Raw genomic sequence first — 18,641 nt, 5'->3', positions numbered from 1 at the left:
TCAGCATGGCAGTTTGCAGGCTGGTGCCCAGGGAGCACAGCAGGCACGTGTGTCCCTCTCCCCACACAGGCAGGTGGGCTCGCTCTGCTGATTCGCAGTTTGAGCCGAATCCCCCCATGATGTCACACGCTCCACATTTGCCAGCAGAAGTGTCTCATCCAGCAAAAATGTCAGCCTGGGCCCAAACAGGAAGCACCTGGTGCTGGTGGGCGCCCAGGGTGCCCAGAGGGGTGGGGGTACAAGGACAACTCATTTCCCCTATGAGCAAGTCCAACTGCTGACACAACTTGCTCTGGCATTGCCCAGCACTTCCATCCCTCGGGAACACTGCACAGCCCACAGAGCTCTGTCTCCTGCCAAAAATAGCACCCCCCAGCAGAGTCCCAGGCCCCAGGAGGAGGCAGCTATGAAGGCATGGGATAAGCAGAAAAGCAAAGCCCCAACTAACACAAATTCCCAAACATCACACAAGTCAGATTTTCTCCATTAAAACCATTTTTCTAGCTGGATGGGAACATAACATGGGTGTCCAAGTTTGTCCAGAGAGGTAAGAGCTTTAGAATCACACTGCAAATGCTGCCATTTGGATTTCTCTGGCAGCTCCCAGCTCCAGCTGCAAGGCTGTGCATCAGCAGAGACAGGATGAAGGCAGTCTGGGACTGGGCCTGACCCCAGCTCTGAGGTTCCTTCACCAAGTCCTCATCCATTCCCACTGATGGGTAATGAAGAAAAAACACAAGCTGAACCTGCTTAATCTGCACCAACACACTTGTTCCCCACACTCCAGGAGCCTTTCACCTTCCACAGCAGCTCTGCATCAGCAGGGGATGCTCAGAGGAGCAGCCTTCTGGGATGGGATGCTCCAATGTCCATCACTGGCCACCCTTTGGCCACCACTGCACACCACAACTGGAAATAAATGAACAGCAGCCTGTGCTGCTTCATCACCTCTTCTCCAGCCCTGCACCCCCCCAGCAATGCCACAGAGGGCAATCTCCAGAGCCCAGCCTTTAAAGCTACCACAGCCAGTGGACAGGGACATCCTGACTGCTGTCACCATCTCCAGGTACATTTATGTGAGTGGTGACTCCTACTCATGCCCCATTCCAGCCCTGCCACCCCCAGAAATCCAGACAAACATTCCTGGCATGCCCAGGACAGAGTGCCACGGCTCACTCTGTTTTCCCACAAAACAACCACTTTCCCACCCAGGAAGTTGTGGTGAACTACCCGTGGGAAGGAGCAGAGACAGAGTTACCCTCTGCATTTCCTGACCAGTGCCCACCACACTCCAGCCAACACAGACAGACCAAATCCTGCTTAAAATAACCTTCCTGCAGTGAGGATGGGGCTGGATGTCTACCATTAACTTGTCTGGTGGTGCCATGGGACTGGCACTGAGCCCCCCCACCTACCACACCACCCTGCTGGGGACCAGGATGGCCATGGATGTTGACAGGATGTCTCATCCCAGCCTGGTCACGGAGCCCACAGTCACAGCTGGCCTGAGGGATGCTTCACCATCCCTGCTGGGAACTGCTGAGGCCACACCAATGTGCAAACATGCTGAGCCAGGCGATCCAAACCTCAAACTAGGCACTGCTCCATTTCCCAGTGTGGCCAAAAGGTCTGCTGGGGGACACCCTGTTCACACTGGGGAGTGACACAAGTTCCTGAGCAGCCAGTCTGTGGGAGAGCTGCACATGACCCAAAGGCACCACCACCGTGGGGTACAGCCAGATGCTTTGGGGTTCACCTGGCAGGGAGGGGGCAGATCCCATGGCCTCAGTGAGGGGAATGGGCAGACAAGAACTGCTTCCAGCGGTCTGGACACCACGTGTCACATTTGCAGAAGCAATGCCAGGGCAGGCTGGAAGTGTGACCTCAGGAGCGGGCTTCTGGGATGCCTGAGATAGGCAGACTGCTCACCAGATTTCTTCACAGCACAAGCTAGGAGAAAACAGCTTTTTCCAACATTCTCTGGTTAGTAAATTCCCCCAGAGGCAGCAGGACCCTTCCCCTGGGGCCATGTACAGTCAATGGGAAACCCAGAAAAGTTCAACTGGAGCCCCCTTCCAGAACAAGGACAGAGTTTCCTTCCCATAACTCTCCCTGCAGGATCCAAATCAGCGTTTCCTGTAGAGCCAGCAGTGGCTTGACAGACCTCCATACTCAAGCCAAGCAGCCAGCGATGCCACCACAGGCTGGGGACAGCAGGATGTCCTGCAAACACTCTGCTGACAGCAGGTTTCCCCAGTGGGTGGCACGGATGCTGCACAGGATGAACTCCCACGAAGGAACATGTTCTTTAGCAAAGCAGTTGAGATGAAGAAGGCATGAGGTACAGCAAAACAGTTTGTTTTACTGATTTCAACCTTCCCCTCTCCAAAAACAAGTTGTTCTGCAATGACAGTTCAAGCTTGCTCCCTCCTTAAACATCAAAGGAAAATGTTTCAGCATCTCTGTTTCTCCTTTCATTCAGCCTAAAGTGCTCCGGGCTTCAGCTGACTTCCCAAGCTGCCTCTCTGCAGCCACACAGCCTCTCCCCACCAGCACATAGCTCCATCAGCATTTCCCTTTCCTCCCTCACTGCTCCTCAGGCAGCTCCAGCACCCCAGGAGAGGCAGTGGAAATGGTTTATGAAGGAGTCTGTCTTCTTCTAAACCCTTCCCCATAGGGCAGGGGACCACGACAGGAGCAGAACAGGTGAGGGGAGCAGTCTCACAGTGTCTTACCTCAGAGAGCTTGACACGTCCCTCCAGGAAAGAGCAGTCAGCAGCATTGTGGGTGCAGATGTGGCGGTACTTGCACCAGTGGCAGGGGAAGGAGCCGTTCACACAGGACAGGCAGCTGCAGAGGCAGAGAAGTGGGCAGTGTTAGGGCAGCATCAAGGCAGAGTCCAAAGGGACATTTCTTGGGATGCTTCAGCAAGACAGCATCCATAGGTGGTCATGTACCTCAGGGTGGAAAAGATCCCTTATCCATAGGGCACAGCACTGGGAGGGAGATGCCTGCACAACCTGAACCCCTGGGCCTTGCCCACGGCAGGGTGGGCGGATATGGTCTTTCAGGCACTGCAGGATTTGTGTCCCAGCTGAAGAGGCCACGTTCCCTCCTCCTCTTGGCAGGCTGACCCTGACTGCCCCACTCCAGCAGAGGCCGAGCTCCAGACTTTGGAAGCTTTATTTGGGTTCACTGAAAGGCGATTTTAGCAAGAGGCAGCAGAACAAGGGCTCTGCACCACAGGGGAACAGGGGAGAAAGGGCCAGATTAATGCATGCTCATTGAGAGGAAAATTACAACTGGCGAAAGGTTGGGTCAGATTAACATTTCGGGACTGTAGTGCCTTTCAGCCACTCACAATAGGTTGTGTGTGACCCCCTCCCTCAGCCCCCCCCGCCCCAGCCCTCCGCAGCCGCGCGTGCGTTGTGTCTGTGCCTTCCACCCCTCCTCAGCCCCAGACGCTTCTGTCTCCCTCCCCAGCCTCCTCTCAGGGCTCTTTGTGCCAGGCATCACTCCTGCTCCCCCCTCCCCATCTTTTCTGGGGGCGTGCTCAGGACCCAGGGGTGCCAGGAGCCCCATGCCCTGCCTTCCGCTCCTCTCAGCAATGAAACCAGCCCCAGGCACCTGGTGACTCTCCCCAGAGCAGGAGGGGACACACAGAGTCCCACAGCCATTCACAGGAGTGGCACCTCAGCAGCCTGGTTAGCTCCCCTCCCCAGCCCCCTCCCAGGCATCCCTGTTTGCAGGCACAGGCCATCCCACAGCTGGAGGGAGGTTTTTGGGGGTTTCACCCCTGTGAGGATGGAAGGGGCTGAGCCCTCCCTGCCTTGCTGTCTGGGGGAGCATAGCAGACAGGTCCCACATTCAGTACATGAGTCTTCACAGGGTGGGTCTGCACCAGGCATGGCTGTGCAGCCCAAGATGTTCTCCTGAGGAGGAGATGGGAGAGCTGCTGAGACATAAGCTAAAAGGCAGTAAAACTAATCAGATTGGCTTAAAAAAAAAAAAAGAAAAAGAAAAGAACAAAAAAGAAAAAGAAGAAGAAGAAGAAGAAGAAGAAGAAGAAGAAGAAGAAGAAGAAAAGAAAAGAAGAAAAGAAAAGAAGAAAAGAAGAAAAGAAGAAAAGAAGAAAAGAAGAAAAGAAGAAAAGAAGAAAAGAAGAAAAGAAGAAAAGAAGAAAAGAAGAAAAGAAGAAAAGAAGAAAAGAAGAAAAGAAGAAAAGCAGAAAAGCAGAAAAGCAGAAAAGCAGAAAAGCAGAAAAGCAGAAAAGCAGAAAAGCAGAAAAGCAGAAAAGCAGAAAAGAAGAAAAGAAGAAAAGAAGAAAAGAAGAAGAAAAAAGCAGCAGCACTAGTTTTCTTCCTAGAAGGCTTATACCTGCTCCTCACTGATCTGAGCATCAAAAGGATCAGGCCCAAAGCAATTATATTTAAACAAAGACAGGCTCTTTCCCTGAACACAGCTCTGGCAGGAGGCAGGCAGCCCTGCCCAGCCCAATCCTCCTCCTAATCACAGCTACCTCTCTGCCTCTACCCCTGGGAAACGACAGGAAAACACAGCATCACCCTGTGAGGCAGCAGAAAGACAATCTCCCTGGAGAAGATATCCTCGGTGGCAGAGCCTGGCATGCCAAATCCCTCACCCTCCAGCAGAATTGTCACTTTGGAGGTGTGGGGACCTGAGGGAACCACAGGGTGAGGGCAGTTCAGGGTGCAAAGACACACCCAAGGCTTTCCAGGACCAGGTCTCCTGGCCTGCCCTGGGGTTTCACACACCATTACACATACAGCAAGAGCTTCCCAAATCCATGCACACACACTAAGGAAATATTTAATTAAGCTGCTTGCAAAAGGGGCTGGAAGTCATTTCCATGTTTCGCTCACATTTTCACTTCCAAATGAACAGCCCTTTTAGCTTTACCCACAAATATGCTAATTGAGATGCTCCTTATGCAAATATATGCAATTTTATTTCAGCTGCAGAGATTCAACTTAAAAGCAGAGCCACAACCTCCTATCTCTGGTTGCTTTGATGGAGGGAGGTGCAGAGGGTGGGGAGAAAAGGGAACACAAACAAAGGCAAAGGACAGCTCCTGCCCTCCTGCAGGCAGGACCAGTGGACAGAAAAATCCAGGATATGGAGGGGTGGGACAGGGAACATACAGATGAATCCTCATGAGTAGCACTAACAGAGAAGCACAAGCAGCCACAAGCCACATACTGGGGCCCAGCTACCAAGCTGCAGCACAGCCTACCATGAATCACCCCCACCATCTTCCAAAGAAGAGGTTTTCCAGTCCTTCAGGGTCTGCAAAAATACTCTCCAGTCCCCTTTCCACCACCTCACAAGGCATATCAAAGCAGCTGCGTGAAGCTCCTGATGCAGCCCTGTACCCCAGCCCCAACAGCTGCAGCTCCACTTTGCAGTTCTTCACAGTCAAAGCCAAATCTTGGCTATTTCAAGACCCTCCTCACCTGAGGGTCTCCTTTGCTATTTAGTTACTGCAGGTCCTAGCTGATCTCCTGGTCTCCGCTTGTCAAAGGATCTCAGGTCATCCTCCATGTAAACACTGGGGTGCATGGTTCCCCCTTCCTACTTTAGCCCTTCCAGTTGCTTCTAACTAAACTGAGCCCTTCCTAAAGCCCCATCCTCGGCAAAGGTTTCAACATTCTCCCTTCTGCCAAGGTTCTCCTTCTGCCATAAGGACATCAGATGCCACTGTGAGAGCACTCACCACACACACCTTGCTCTGCAGCATTTCTGCTGCATTTAGAGCCGGTCCAGGTCAAAGTGGTAAGTCAGCCCCTGGGTGCCAGCACCACGGTGAAACGCTGTTCACAGCCTGCCTCGGTCCTGCTAGCCTCAGCACGGCTGTCTGAGCACCACAGCACCCTGCAAGCCCAGGACAGGAGCTGAGGCAGGATCCCTGGCTGCTGGTCAGGCTGGGCAGCGTGGCTGGGGCGGTGTCCCAGTGTGTCCATAGCCCGGTGTGTCCGTGTGCCACTGCTGTCTGTTCCTGGCACAGGAGCAGGTTGCTCGGCAGCATGATGCCATCTGTGCCGTCTCTCTCCTTCCCACGGTCAGGCACTCTTCCCTCATCACTTCTTGCCTAAGAGGCTTTCATCACTCCTGGTAATTAGAGGGAGGCTCTCCTTCATGTGTTGAAGTGTTCCGCCTCCCCAGAGCGTGCCAGGAGTGCAAGAAGCCCAGCGAGGCAGAAAACCGATGGTGGGGGTGCAGCACTGATATGGACCCACAGCTTGTCCCCCATCTGCCTCCTCCCCAGCCCTGCCAGGTGCCAGTGGAGATGAAGCCCAGGTGAGGCAGGGAAAGGGGGCCAGACCCCCTGCCTCCTGATGACCTCGTGAGAGAGGCGTGGCACCAGCCTCAGAGCAGCATTTCAGGGTCACTCTCTGCCCAGTGCCCCATCCCAAAACAAGTCCAGGCTCACTGCTGGCCTGAAACCTCCCCCAGCCAGGGCAGGCAACAAAACAGCTCTGCCCAACTTTGAGTGCTCCAGGGTCAAAGCCAGAGCCTCCCCACAGCCCTCACGTTTGCCCACATCTCACCCCACAGCTGGGCCAAAAACTCCCAGGACTGCTCCCCTCCACTTCCATAAATGATCCCAAACTTGGTCATGCCATGCTAGGGAAACACCTGACAGTGCTGCAGAGAAGCAGAGGTGCACACAAGGCAGAAGGACACCAAAAATGCCTCTCCAGGGTGGATATAGAGCCAAAAGCATCACTGTAGGATGAGCCCAGACCCAGGGATACCTTCAGGGACTGATGCCTCCCTGAGTGTGCAGGCACCTCCAGTGACCACGGAGAGGTTCCAGCTGTCTCCACACATGACACAAAGCAAAGCTGTAGCTGCTGGGAAGTGTGGAGAGGCAGCAGTGCTGGGTCCAGACTCCTCACTCACTCTCCTTCCTGCATTGCCAGCCCCAGGCACGCCACGTGCCCAAAGGAGCCCAAAGCTCTTCATCAGAATGAAGAGCAGGGGCAGGAAACAAAAACAGCATCCACAGGAGTGAGATAAGCCTGAGCAGCAAACACGAGGGGGACAGGTGTGAGCACTGCACACACACAGACACTGAGGCTATTTCTATGATGCAGCATGTCCCTGAAGGAAGGAAGGACGTGGAGTGAAGGGCAGGGAGGAGGAACAGGGGGAAGTTGAATGGCACCAAGAGCAGAGCAGGGGAGGTCCATTAAGAAGGGAAATTATAAACACAGTGTTGATAAAAACAGCATCTGTGCAGGCACAGCACAGCCGCCTGTGAGCCCCCCGACTGTTCCTCAGATCTCCTCTTGGCAGGAGGATGCATCCTCAGTGAATACTCAGCTCCAGCACAGCCTGCATCTGGAGCAGCAGCTGTCAGGGCTGAGGGGCTGAACTGCACTGCTTTGGGCTTCATATCCATCTCTCTACCCTAGGGAGAAGGGGAAATCCTGAAGAGCAGTGGAACCAGATGGTCAGTGTCCCTCCAGCCCCTACACAGACCTACAGGCAGCTTCCTCACTGGTGCCCAGGAAAGGCATGGGGTGGCAGTCAGCTCTCACCTCCCTCCATCCCTGCCCACCTCAATCCATTTCTGCCCTTCCTTTCACACCAACCCAATTATTTTCCATCCCTGCCAGGTTTTGCCAAGGTCCTTTCTAACAGGGTGGTCCAGAGCGTCCACCACCACACTGGAGGATGCAGAACCATACCCTGGGTTTTAAGTTAATTCTCTTGAAAGACACTTAGCTGAAGCATTAAGACCAGGCTGTACCAGCCCCCTCATTCACAACATACATGATGTAAACCAGGTTATGCTGAGCTGTCTCTGGGGCCATCCTACAGGATTTTCCACCTGCCCCAGCCCAGGAACACACAGGGATCTGTTACCACCACACAGCTCAGCCATGAAAACTCAGGTACACTCGCTCAACTGCTTGCAGCCATCTGTGCATGCCTTTGAAAAGAAAGCATCTGTAAACATCTGGAAACGAGCAGCAGTGGGCCAACAGAGGAGCAGCCACACCATGTGCAGGCAGAAAGAAAGGCTGCAGAGAGGAGCCCAGTGGCACAAAGGCTGGCATTGTCCCACGAGTGCCAACAGGTGCTTCGGCCACCAGAACAGCCCTGCCCTGCCATACCAGCACAACCCTACTGCTCCCAGCCCTTGGGACGTGTTAAAATCCCATTTACTTAATGAGGCTTACAGGGAAAGCCTGACCTGTGGGATAGAGACACAGCAGAGTCACATCTCTCCAGCTTGGAGGAGTTAGAGCCATTTGGCATGTCTGCCCTTGCTCTAGCCTCAGAGAAATTCAGCACCCTGCAGCTGACGGGACATGGGTGTCACAGCTGCCACTACACTGAGGCACAACCACAAGGCTGGTAGCATCATGACCACCTCCTGCACTGGAGAGAGGTTTCCAAGAGGCTCAGATTCCCTCTTGGAATCAGACTTGCTGATATGATTTTCCCCCTTTCCCTCTGCAACCACCTGGATTTTTGCTCCCATATTGCAGTGGCAGGACATGCTGGTGATGTGCTGAGCACGTTGGTGCTTGAAAAACCAGCAGCTCTGCAAAACCTGCCCACAAAATTGAAGGAAGCACCAAAGGCTCTCATCTTCTTCCCCATCCCACTCCACTTGCCAGCTCCCTTCCCAAGCCACACACTCCAAAAAGCCAAACCACAACAGGATTTATGAAACAGAGTTTCCAGAGGAGAAATCCAGCAAGGAAACATGGAAACAACGGGAAGAAATAAATACATCTTACCATTCCCTGGAATTGCTCACTAGCTTTCTGTGAGGATTCCCTACTTCCCCTCCTCGCCGGCAAGCTCTGCCAGAGGCAGGCAGGGAGCCTGGCGTTACATCTTTATCTTAAAAGGGGACTCATTTCCCCACAAATGCTTTGAAGAAGGTGTTTAACTCTGACAAAGACAACCTCAACATCTGCCCGTGCATGCGCTGGACTTGGGCTGATTCATTACACGATCAAAGGTGCCAAGCGGTCTTTCAAATGCCTGCACTTGATCGGTGTCCCATTGGAAACCCCCAAGGGAATCCACCCAGTCCCTTCCATGGGGGTTTTCATCTCATTCTTCCCTGCAGGAACCAGAGCCTGTCCCCAGGAGCTGCAGACCAGCCTGTGGGCAGCCCTGCTCCCCTGCTGTGGGCTGGCAGCGACCCTCGGCCACCCACAACCCCCCTTGCAAGGGCCCCGTTTCCCTGCATCAAACTCTTGGTTTCCACTGCCCTGTTCAATGCATACACCAAGCTCAGCCAAAAGCATCCCCTGCCTAATGCCCAAGCCTTTAGGAGCAGGATGCCCAAAAGACATGCCTGAGCCCCTCAGGAGCCCTGAGTAAAGCTGGGACATCCAGAAGCTTCCCGGGTAACTCCTGGAAAGGAATGAAGCCCCAGAGAGGATGCAAATTCCAGATCAGGGCTCCCAGGGACCCTGCACAAAGCACCACAGGAGCCACTGATGCTGGTCTGTGATGGGGACAGTTCCATCACACAGGCATAAAGCCCTGCATTAATAGATGGGACAGCTTTGGAGCTCTACCTGGGAGGCACCCCCTCTGCTCAGAACATCACAGCCAAACATACAGGCAGCCCAATGCCTTCAGTACCCTCCTCTCCTGTAGAAGTGATAGATTAATCTTGTCTTCTGCAACCCCTCCCTTGACCAGGCAGGTTCCAGCAGCCCCTGAAAATGCATAGGAAGAAGACCCCCAAGGTGGTAAGAAATAAGAGAGCCAGGATGCTCATGCAGCAGCAGGACCAGCCCCACAGCTTGCATTCTGCTGATGCCTTTCCAGATGTCTGCCAAAAATAAGAAGGGTCAGACTGTCCCTGGTGCACATGGTGGAGATGCATTGGCTTCCCTTGGAGCTACCCCAGCTGACATCAGCAAAGAGCTGCCTCACTAGCCTCCCATCTCTCCACAACCATCTGAAAAATCTCACTCAAACACTTTGTCCTCAGCTGAGAAATGATTTGACATGCAGAACTCTGCCTTCCAACCTAAGCAAAGCCGTCCAAATATAAAAAGAAAACATAACGCACAATGATCAGAGATTTCCACAGGAAAAACATTAGCCTGGTGGAAAAGCATACTATTCCTAATACAGAATTTATAGGTATAGACATATAGATTTTCCTCCACAAAATATGAAACCTGGATCTGAAAGGCTATTAACTCCAGAGAGATCCATTAAAGACGCCTGTCTGCAAATGGTATTTAAAAGTATTGCATCATCCCAGGAGGTATTGTCATGTTCTTTGGCTGCAGGTCACATAGTTAAAACTACCTCCAAACCCTAGAACTCTTGACGTAAAAAAAATAATAATGTTCACCAGCTTAGAACATGGACTTTTCTATCAGCTTCAACTGGAGCCCATAAATATTAATGCATCCATAATTAGCCTTTTTAAATAATGCATCCAAAATTAAACATCAACGCAGCAATAAATCAGTCAGGCTCTTTGTTGTAGGTTTGTTTCAGGGGGGGTAAGGGTTTCTTCCCCTCCTGTGTCAGGCACATAAAATAAAATGCCAATTCCCTCACCACCTCTTCCCACCGGACCATTGATTGGACCAAATCTGATGCCATTTGTACTTAAAAGTCATCTTTCTTTCATTTAGAAAAACAAAAGACATATCTGCTTTTTGATTTGCAAAATACTGACATGCAGCCAGCCTGAGCCAAAGCTGAGCTAACGTTATTGAAACCACAGGACGTGAAGGGAGACAAAGCTCATCTCAGAGTCAAGGTGAGGGAGAAAGTCAAGTTTGCAAAGTCTCTCTTCCCTTACCGGCACAATGCTCCCAGGAAGAGCCCTATCCCCTGTGCAAAGAGCAGGAGGGAAGGAATCCCTGTGATGCAGAAACTTTGCAGGGGCTCTCCTCTGACACATCCCTCCTGGAGATCACTGTGGGTGGATTCCCAGCCAGGGCACCTGCATCTCACCTGCTCTTCCCTGATCAAAGTGGAAACTGAACAGGCTTTGGAGGAGTGAACTCCAGCAGAGCCCCCAAGCCAGGCTCAACACTTTGCAAAAAGACATCCAAAAGAGATTGCTTGGCATTTTCTTGTCTATAATGACTGATCAGCCAGAGTGCCATCATCCATGGGAGATGGCATGAGTTTCTGGCAGAGTAATGAAATCTCTTGCATTCTTGAGCTCCAAATTCTTTGCCCAAACAAACCCCAGCATCAGCTCTGATGGTGCTACAGCACAGCCATCCCCCACTGCTCAAGAACACTGTCTGCAGCTCCTCATCAGGACCTGTGGTTTGAGACTTTAGATACCTTGCTTAGAAAGCACATCAATAATCCACACCTCCTCTATTTTATCAAATGCATATCTCAAGCTGTCTAAAAACCCTTACAGGAGTAGATTTCACAGCAGCCTGACAAGAAAGCAAATTCACAATTACTTCCAGTTAGGAAATTCTTGGGTAAACGCCCCAGGACATGTGGCATGTTCCATCCTGTGTTGCTGTAACTTTCCAGCTCCCTCTCCAGCAAGCCTGGGAAGCAGGTACCATGGCAGGAAAGTACAGGCTTCTCCTTCTGCATTGCCAAGGCACTCCTATTAACTGCTTCCAGGAATAACAAGACACTTGGCGTTTTCAGTCACATGGATTGATTTCTACAGTCTGCAGTGCAGTAAACTTGCTTTTTCTTCCAAAGTTTTGCCAAACCCAAAGCCCTGTTTTTATGTGAGGTTCTGTCCTGACGCTACATGTCCCCACACACCCAAACCAACTGTGGGTGCTCTGGTCACCATCCCAGTTTACACGGGCAAAAGGAGGAGGTTTCTCACTGTAAACACTACTGTACTCAACTGCCCTTTCTTCTTGCAACACCAGCACCCACAAAGCTGAGAACTCTCTCTCCCAGTCTCACACCATCCCGCCAATCTGTTCCTGGAGCCCTCCCATGAAATCCAGGCCACTTACGACTGATGGACGCTGCAGTTGTAGAAAACAAAATCCACCGAGGCAAATTTCTTCCCTGTCTCCTTGGATTTCAGGTAGAGCTTCACCACTCGCTTGTCCCCTGCAAGAGACCCAGGCAAAAAAAAGACATCAGAAAGGACACAGTGCATGGCCCAGCATTCAGTCCAAGGCTTGGGACAGGCTGGAGGGAGCTGGGCATCACTACCTCTGTCCAGTCAATTAACAAAATCTGCCAAGTGTGGCAATAAGAAGAGAGTGTTCATCCACCCCCATTCAGACACCTAAGAGGCCAGCAGAGCCCAAGTACAACTCTGAGCCCCTATGGCTAAACACAACTTGCTGGCATGGAGACTGGGCCCTTGGGTTATACTGCGTGTACTGAAGGAGGGCTTAATAGTTTTGTGGTCAGGAGAATATCCTAGACCCTGTGGCCACATCTGCCCAGGAATGGTTCACTGATGGAAATAGGATCAGAGTGCCCAGGAGTTGTCTGCAAGTAAAATCATAAAGTGGGTTGAAAGGAACCTTAAAGATTATCCAGTTCCAAGCCCACTGCCATAGGCTGTATCCAAGCAGCTGTGTCCATGGCTTGGAGGAGACTAAAGAACCAGCCTCCCATGAGCAGCAACTCCTTCTCCTCCTATATCCCAAGAAGCCAAGCGGGGTTCAGATCCTGAGACTGGGATCACAATCATGGGAGGACTGTCCTCCTCCACATCTGTCTGTGGGGTAACACATGGGACAACATTTGTCTCGGGCTTTTTTCCCACTCTGGGGCAGAAGCTCACCGCGGCCCCTGGTGATGGGGATGACGTCCTTGGCAGAGGGAGAGCTGCAGTAGATCTTCCCATCCTCAATGCGGCTCTCTGACTCGGTGAAGTCTTCAAAGGAGCAGTTGACTCCTGCAGAGAGGTCTGGGACATTCCAGGCCTGCAGGACCAGCTAGGGAGGAGAGGCAAGAGCATCAGCACAGAGAACTAGGAAAACAGGCTCCTCTCTGTCTGCTACGTGTAAGTCTAGCCAACAGAGAGGAACAGGGGGTGCAGTCCCTCCTCTGCCACCCACACATGGTGGGGAGACCTGATCTGGGTTTTTGCAAGGGAGCCCCATCCATGTACCTCCCTGCTCAAGCAAGGAGCACAGGTTTAAATGGGTTAAGAGCTGGAATGACTCACAGCCTCTGTCCTCTGCCCTTGACATACCACAAGCCTTTATGCCCCAGCTGTCTGGAGAGAACTAGAACAGCATCAGGGCTGAAGTATGTTGCACAGAAAGTCAGAAAGGCACCCACTCCAGCAGAGGCGAGGGGGGGAAGAATCCACCTCTTCCTTCACAAAGTCATCCCCCGGGTCAGCAGTTCTCACTTTACAAAACGCTTGCCTTATTTCTAATTTGAATTTTTCACAGCTTCCAGCCATTAGTTCTTGTTATGCTTTTCCTTGATAGATTAAAAAGCCCTTTAGTCCCTGATATTTGCTCCTTGTAAAGGCACTTATACTCTGTAATCAAGTCACCTCTTAATCTTCTTTTTGATAAGCTAAGCAGATTGAGCTCTGGAAGTCTCTCACTGCAAGGCATTTTCTCCAGCCTTCAACTCATTTACATGATGTTTACGGGAGTTTATCAGTCCCTCCCTTTGAAAGCTGCACTCCAGCCCAAGCAGAGCATCCCCGTGTCATCCACGCCAGACCTCTGTGCAGCATCCTGCCATCAGGATGGAGATAATTACCCCAGCAGTGAAAACACTGCCCAGCTCCTGGCTTCATCCCAGGAGCATCAAGAGCTTGCAGTGAGGGCTCAGCACCATTTTCCAGGACACCAGGTGAACTTCCATCCATGTCTAACTTTAGACTTGGCAATACCAAACCCCAATTTCTCTGCTAAACAGCCCCAGTCAAACCAAACTGCTCTGAAGGAGCTTCACCCATAGCACCCTCCAGTCCCAGCACTCCAGCAGGTCCATCTGCAGCTATAACACAGTTATCTCCACGTTAGCAAAGAACATTTACCCTTGCAGAAGTGCTTTCCAAACTGTTTCCATCCAGTGACAATTCCCCTCTCACGAGAACTTTTTGAGATCTGTCACGGAGCCAGTTCTTAATCCACTTAACACGTGCTTTATCAATATTGTATAATGCTAATTTTTAATCAGAACGTTGTGTTGTACCAAGTCAAAAGTCTTGTAGGAGCCTAAAGACATCACATCCCCACAGTCCCTCTTCTAATTCAAGTCATAAATTCACCAAAGAGCAAAATGGGGTTTGTCAGACACAAACCCACGTTGACTGGCATAAATTATATTCCCGTCTTTAAATCATTGTCAGGTGTATTCTGCACCTGTTCTTTTTCTTTTTTTCTTCTAATTCTGAAGTAAAACTAAGCAGTCTCTGTCTATCTGGTCCTTTATGCATCTGAGAAAAAAATGAGCACCTTTTCTGTTTCTGGAGTTCATCTCAACGTTCAATTATTTATTACAAAGTCATATTATTACATACATCCCCAGGCCACAGAACTCCTTGGCCAACTTTTTTAGGATTCCTGAGTGCCAGATATCTAGACCTGGCAATTTATTGCTAGCATATGCTGTTTCTTATTCTCTTCATGGTGCTAATGGCCTGAAAAATACTTCAGGGAAGTGCCTCATCCTTTCTGCCTGCACAAAGAGAGAGCAGTGAGTTGAGCATCAATGTCTCATCTCAAAATACCTACTGCAGGCTGGAGTCAGAGACAGGCTATTGAACTAGAGCTAGATCACTGGCCTATGAACAGCATTTCTGATGGTCATGCTGTCATTATGGAGAAATATTTATTGCTCAGTTATGTCATTTCTGAATAATCATCAACTGGTTTATTATTCCATCAATATGGAGCCAATGTCCCACCCTCATCAATGCCTCGCACTTTGCTCTGTTTTGTCTCAGACCTCTCTTCCCCTTTTTCCCTATTCATCATATAGTCATCAGTTATTTTTAATTGCCTTCTGCCTGGCCTTTGCATCCAGGGGGTCAGGAGGTGGCTGGGGAGGAGTCTGAGGGAGCAGAGGTGTGCTCTTACCGGGACCTCGGACATGGTGACCGAGATGTTTTTGGGCTGCACGGTGAGCTGGACGCACTGCTGCAGGTCGGAGGCGAAGCGCTGGGGCTCATCCGCCCGCTCACACCGGTCCTTGCGGGAGCAGCTGCAGGGGGATGAAAGCACCATGGTGAGGAGGAGAATCCCCTGGGGTCCTGCAGGGCTTTGGGCTGGCACCATGGCAAACAGACCCTTTGGCACAGAAATGATGCCCAGGTAGGGACCTCAGATCACTGAGGCCTGTACCGGAGCTCTGCTCTCCCCTGAGACTTCAGGAGTATTTTATATTCAGTTTTTCTTATTGGCACAGCAATGCTAAAGCCAGGAGCCCATGGGCAGGATAAGCAGGCCCTGGCAGCAGCTTCACCATGCATGGATGCTCCTAAGCACAGCCTGGACACCATAGGAGGGGATGACTGACCCCTTGGACCATTCCATCCCTCAGCATTTTGGCCCAAATTCCAAGAGGGATGCCCCCAGGGAGACCAGCAGTGGGGATGGACACATTTAGTCAGCTGTAGGTCACTGGCACAGCTCCAGGGACAATGCTGCTGTACTCACATGTTGTGGAGGACACACCAGCCACAGTGGGGGTCCCGGGAGCCCAGGCACAGCTCACAGCTCTCGTACTGCTCACAGCTCTCCACCGGCACACGCGTCACCTGTGGGAGTGAAGTGGGTCAGGCTGCTGTGCCCACACCTTGACACAGCACAGACAGACCCAGCACAGACTCTCCCAGGCCTGTTAGTGGAAGGCAGGAGAGGGAGCAGGCTGAGCCCCTCGCCATCGCCCACTCCTCTCCCAGGCCCAGGCAGCGCATTTGCAGGCAGCACTTCCACCTTAGAGAGACTTTTACTCCAAACAAGCTCCTTTCATTGTTGCACCTTCGTAGTATTTGAGAGTGGGCTGGGCCAACTCAGCTGCACATCGGCTCCCAGCACCAGCCAGGCACCCCATGGCTGCCGCAGCCCTGCTCTGAAAGGGTTACCAGTCTTTTATTAATTGCTCCTCCAGATTTGATTAAAATCCCCTCATTCTCCAAGCCCTTCGAGCTCTGTTACAACTGTTCATTTAATTACTTTCCACCAGCACTCTGATAACACCCAGCGTACTAGGGAAGAGAGTGGGCTTTATTAAGGAGAGGGGAGGAGAAGAGGGGGGATAGGGAGGGGGTTCCTGCTTGCCTGCCATAAGGAACCTGCAGCACCAAGCAGCTGCCCATGCCTGCCATACTTGTGCCTCAGTTTCCCCACTGCTCCCATGGGGCAGCACTTACTAATTAAAATTTGCAAACTTCCCTACTGAAGGCTAAACCTGGGGTGTTCTCCCTCCAAACAGCACAGCAGAGCACAGGCTCAGCACGATGTCTACAGGGCTGGGATACACTGGCCAACCAGTCCCCTCGGGGTGGTGAATACAACTGTAATGTTTCCATTTGTTTGTCCCTGACATTGCTTTAGGTAGGTGGTGGCACAGGGTACCCCCCACGCCAACCCTGCACAGACAAGTGTCAGGTCCCAGCAACTGTGGTGGTCCCTGGAGGAGATCCCCAGTCCAGGTCAATGCAACTGCCCCCTTGACATCCACTTCTCAAACATCTGTCCTGCAGAGGGGAAGCTTGGCTGAACAAGCTCTGAGACAGAAACAGCCAGGGATGGAAACACAGCCCAGGACAGCTGCATGGAGGAGCCCAAATGCAGGTTCTGCCCCACCTGGAAAGCTGCATGTTTCCTGCAGCAGAGCAGAAACCAGAAACAGCCAGTGGGAGGATGGGGAAAAGAGCTCTGCTGTCCCCTCAGGACTGTCTAGACAAACCTTTGTTCCTGCTCCAGCATCCTTTCCCCTCCCAAGCCCTTAGGCTGGTGGCCAGGAGACTGTGAGGCTCCCAGCTCTGCTTGCAGTCCTGCTCACACACGTAACTCTGGCTGGGCAAAGGAGCAGAGGGGCTGGGAGACACAGGCACAGCAAACCCCAGCACCTGTGTCACCTACCAGGCATGGTGTGCTGACACCAGACCCAGAAGGTGTCACCACCATGACAGGAACCCGCTACACTCCAATTCAGCCCACGGATGGATGAACTCACACCAGCAACCCTCCAACAGGTCATGGATCAAGCAAATGCTCACTAAGACAACCAAAACTTCGCATCATGTGCCCAGACCACACTGCCAGGATGACAGCACCAGATCCAGATAGGGTCTGTACCTACAGTTAGCTCAACACAAGCAGAGGCAGGGACCAAGGAGTGCACACCAGGAGCCTGGGGGTGCACCAGCCCTATGTCCCCTCTGCCCTGTCATGCAAAGGCAGCTGCTCCAGAGGACAGAAAGTTGTTTACAGCAAGGAGCTCCTGCTGACCCGCAAAATCCTTGCTCAGGAGGGGACGGCCAAAACAAGGAGGAGGTTTATGGCCAGCCACTCACAGCAAGGAAGGGTCAGGAAGCCCTTGGTCCTCAGGGACTATGGGAATTTCAAGCAGCTGCTGTTAACAATTAAAGCCTCAGGACAGTGTTTCTGCAGGGAGGAGCTGCCTCAGGGTCCCTAGGCAGCTCCAACCCCAGGAAGCAAAGGGCAGACCCCTGTAGAGAACTGCCCAAAAGCCTTCCCAGCACACAGGACTGTAGACTAGGGCTGCAGTGTGGACTGCCAAGTCAGGAGAGCAGAGGACTGCTGACCCCCCCCTTACCTGTTTCTCAGTCATGGCATAGATGTGCTGACGGTCAGGGCTCAGCACCAGGTCTCGCAGGATGGAGCTGCCTTCATGGGCCACAACATTCTCGTACTGCAGAGCTTGGTGCTTCCTCTCAGCTGGCAAGTCCACGAGGATCTGTGGGGAGAGCAAGGGGGGATGAGCATGATCCCTCACACACCTCAGCACACGCCCAGGATGTGGGATACAGAATGTGCACCCCATTAGGGACACCACTCCTCCACCCCACACCAACGTGGTGACTCCACAGCCCCTGCAGCACAGCAAACTATCAGCTGCTCTGCAAGCATCTCAACCCTTTCCAGAAGACCAAACTGCAATCCCTTCTTCACTTTACTACATTTGTCTGGTGCATTTGCACCACATTCATGCTGATGGCATTCATCTCTCTCCAGGGAGGGAAGACACATCCCTGCTTCTCACATTGCACCCCACTATGTGCTGCTGCTCAGCCCCAAAGCCCCTCCAAGTTGTAGCATGGAGCAGATGAGTCCCCAGCTTGCAGCAAAGCACCAAACTTCATCTTGCCCCAGGGGTGCTGAGAGCAGCTCACACATCACAGCACTCCAAGCTCTGCCAGGCAGAATGCTGCAGCACACACAGGCTGGGCTCCCATCAGCCCATCCATCAGAAGAAACACTTGGACTCATGACTGGGGAAGTCAAGAGGGTCTCAAGGAAGTTGGAGGTCAACAGAGGTTCAGAAAGCACCTTTGTTCCCTGAGCAGGAACATGGCGAAGGCTTTAATCTCCTTATGGCTCACAATTACGTTAAAGCTCTTCCTAAGCACAGCGGTTCCTGGCTGTCCTGGAGATCAGCGCAGCAGGAGGCACCACGAGGCTGCAGGCACACAACCACACAGGGCTGAGCTTGCCCTGCCA

General features: G+C 52.1%; 1 protein-coding gene across 4 annotated transcripts in view; it reads right to left on the bottom strand.

The window, feature by feature from the left end:
* Window positions 1–18,641, bottom strand: part of PLXNA1 (plexin A1) — a 115,570-nt gene that overhangs the window by 48,503 nt on the left and 48,426 nt on the right. For all 4 annotated transcript variants that reach the window (XM_088061634.1, XM_005522067.3, XM_088061633.1 and 1 more), the window contains exons 4-9: window positions 17,737–17,877; window positions 15,609–15,709; window positions 15,030–15,153; window positions 12,764–12,917; window positions 11,976–12,075; window positions 2,736–2,850 (exon numbers count right to left, since the gene is read on the bottom strand). In XM_088061634.1, coding sequence (XP_087917760.1) covers window positions 2,736–2,850; window positions 11,976–12,075; window positions 12,764–12,917; window positions 15,030–15,153; window positions 15,609–15,709; window positions 17,737–17,877 — 735 coding nt within the window. The remainder of the gene's footprint in view (window positions 1–2,735; window positions 2,851–11,975; window positions 12,076–12,763; window positions 12,918–15,029; window positions 15,154–15,608; window positions 15,710–17,736; window positions 17,878–18,641) is intronic.

This window comes from Pseudopodoces humilis, chromosome 13, assembly GCF_049639895.1.
Source record: "Pseudopodoces humilis isolate 2021_Gansu_Grassland_sample_001 chromosome 13, ASM4963989v1, whole genome shotgun sequence".
Lineage (NCBI taxonomy): Eukaryota > Metazoa > Chordata > Aves > Passeriformes > Paridae > Pseudopodoces > Pseudopodoces humilis.
Note: the sequence above shows the minus strand (reverse complement) of the source record. Positions and strands in the feature narration are given on the sequence as shown.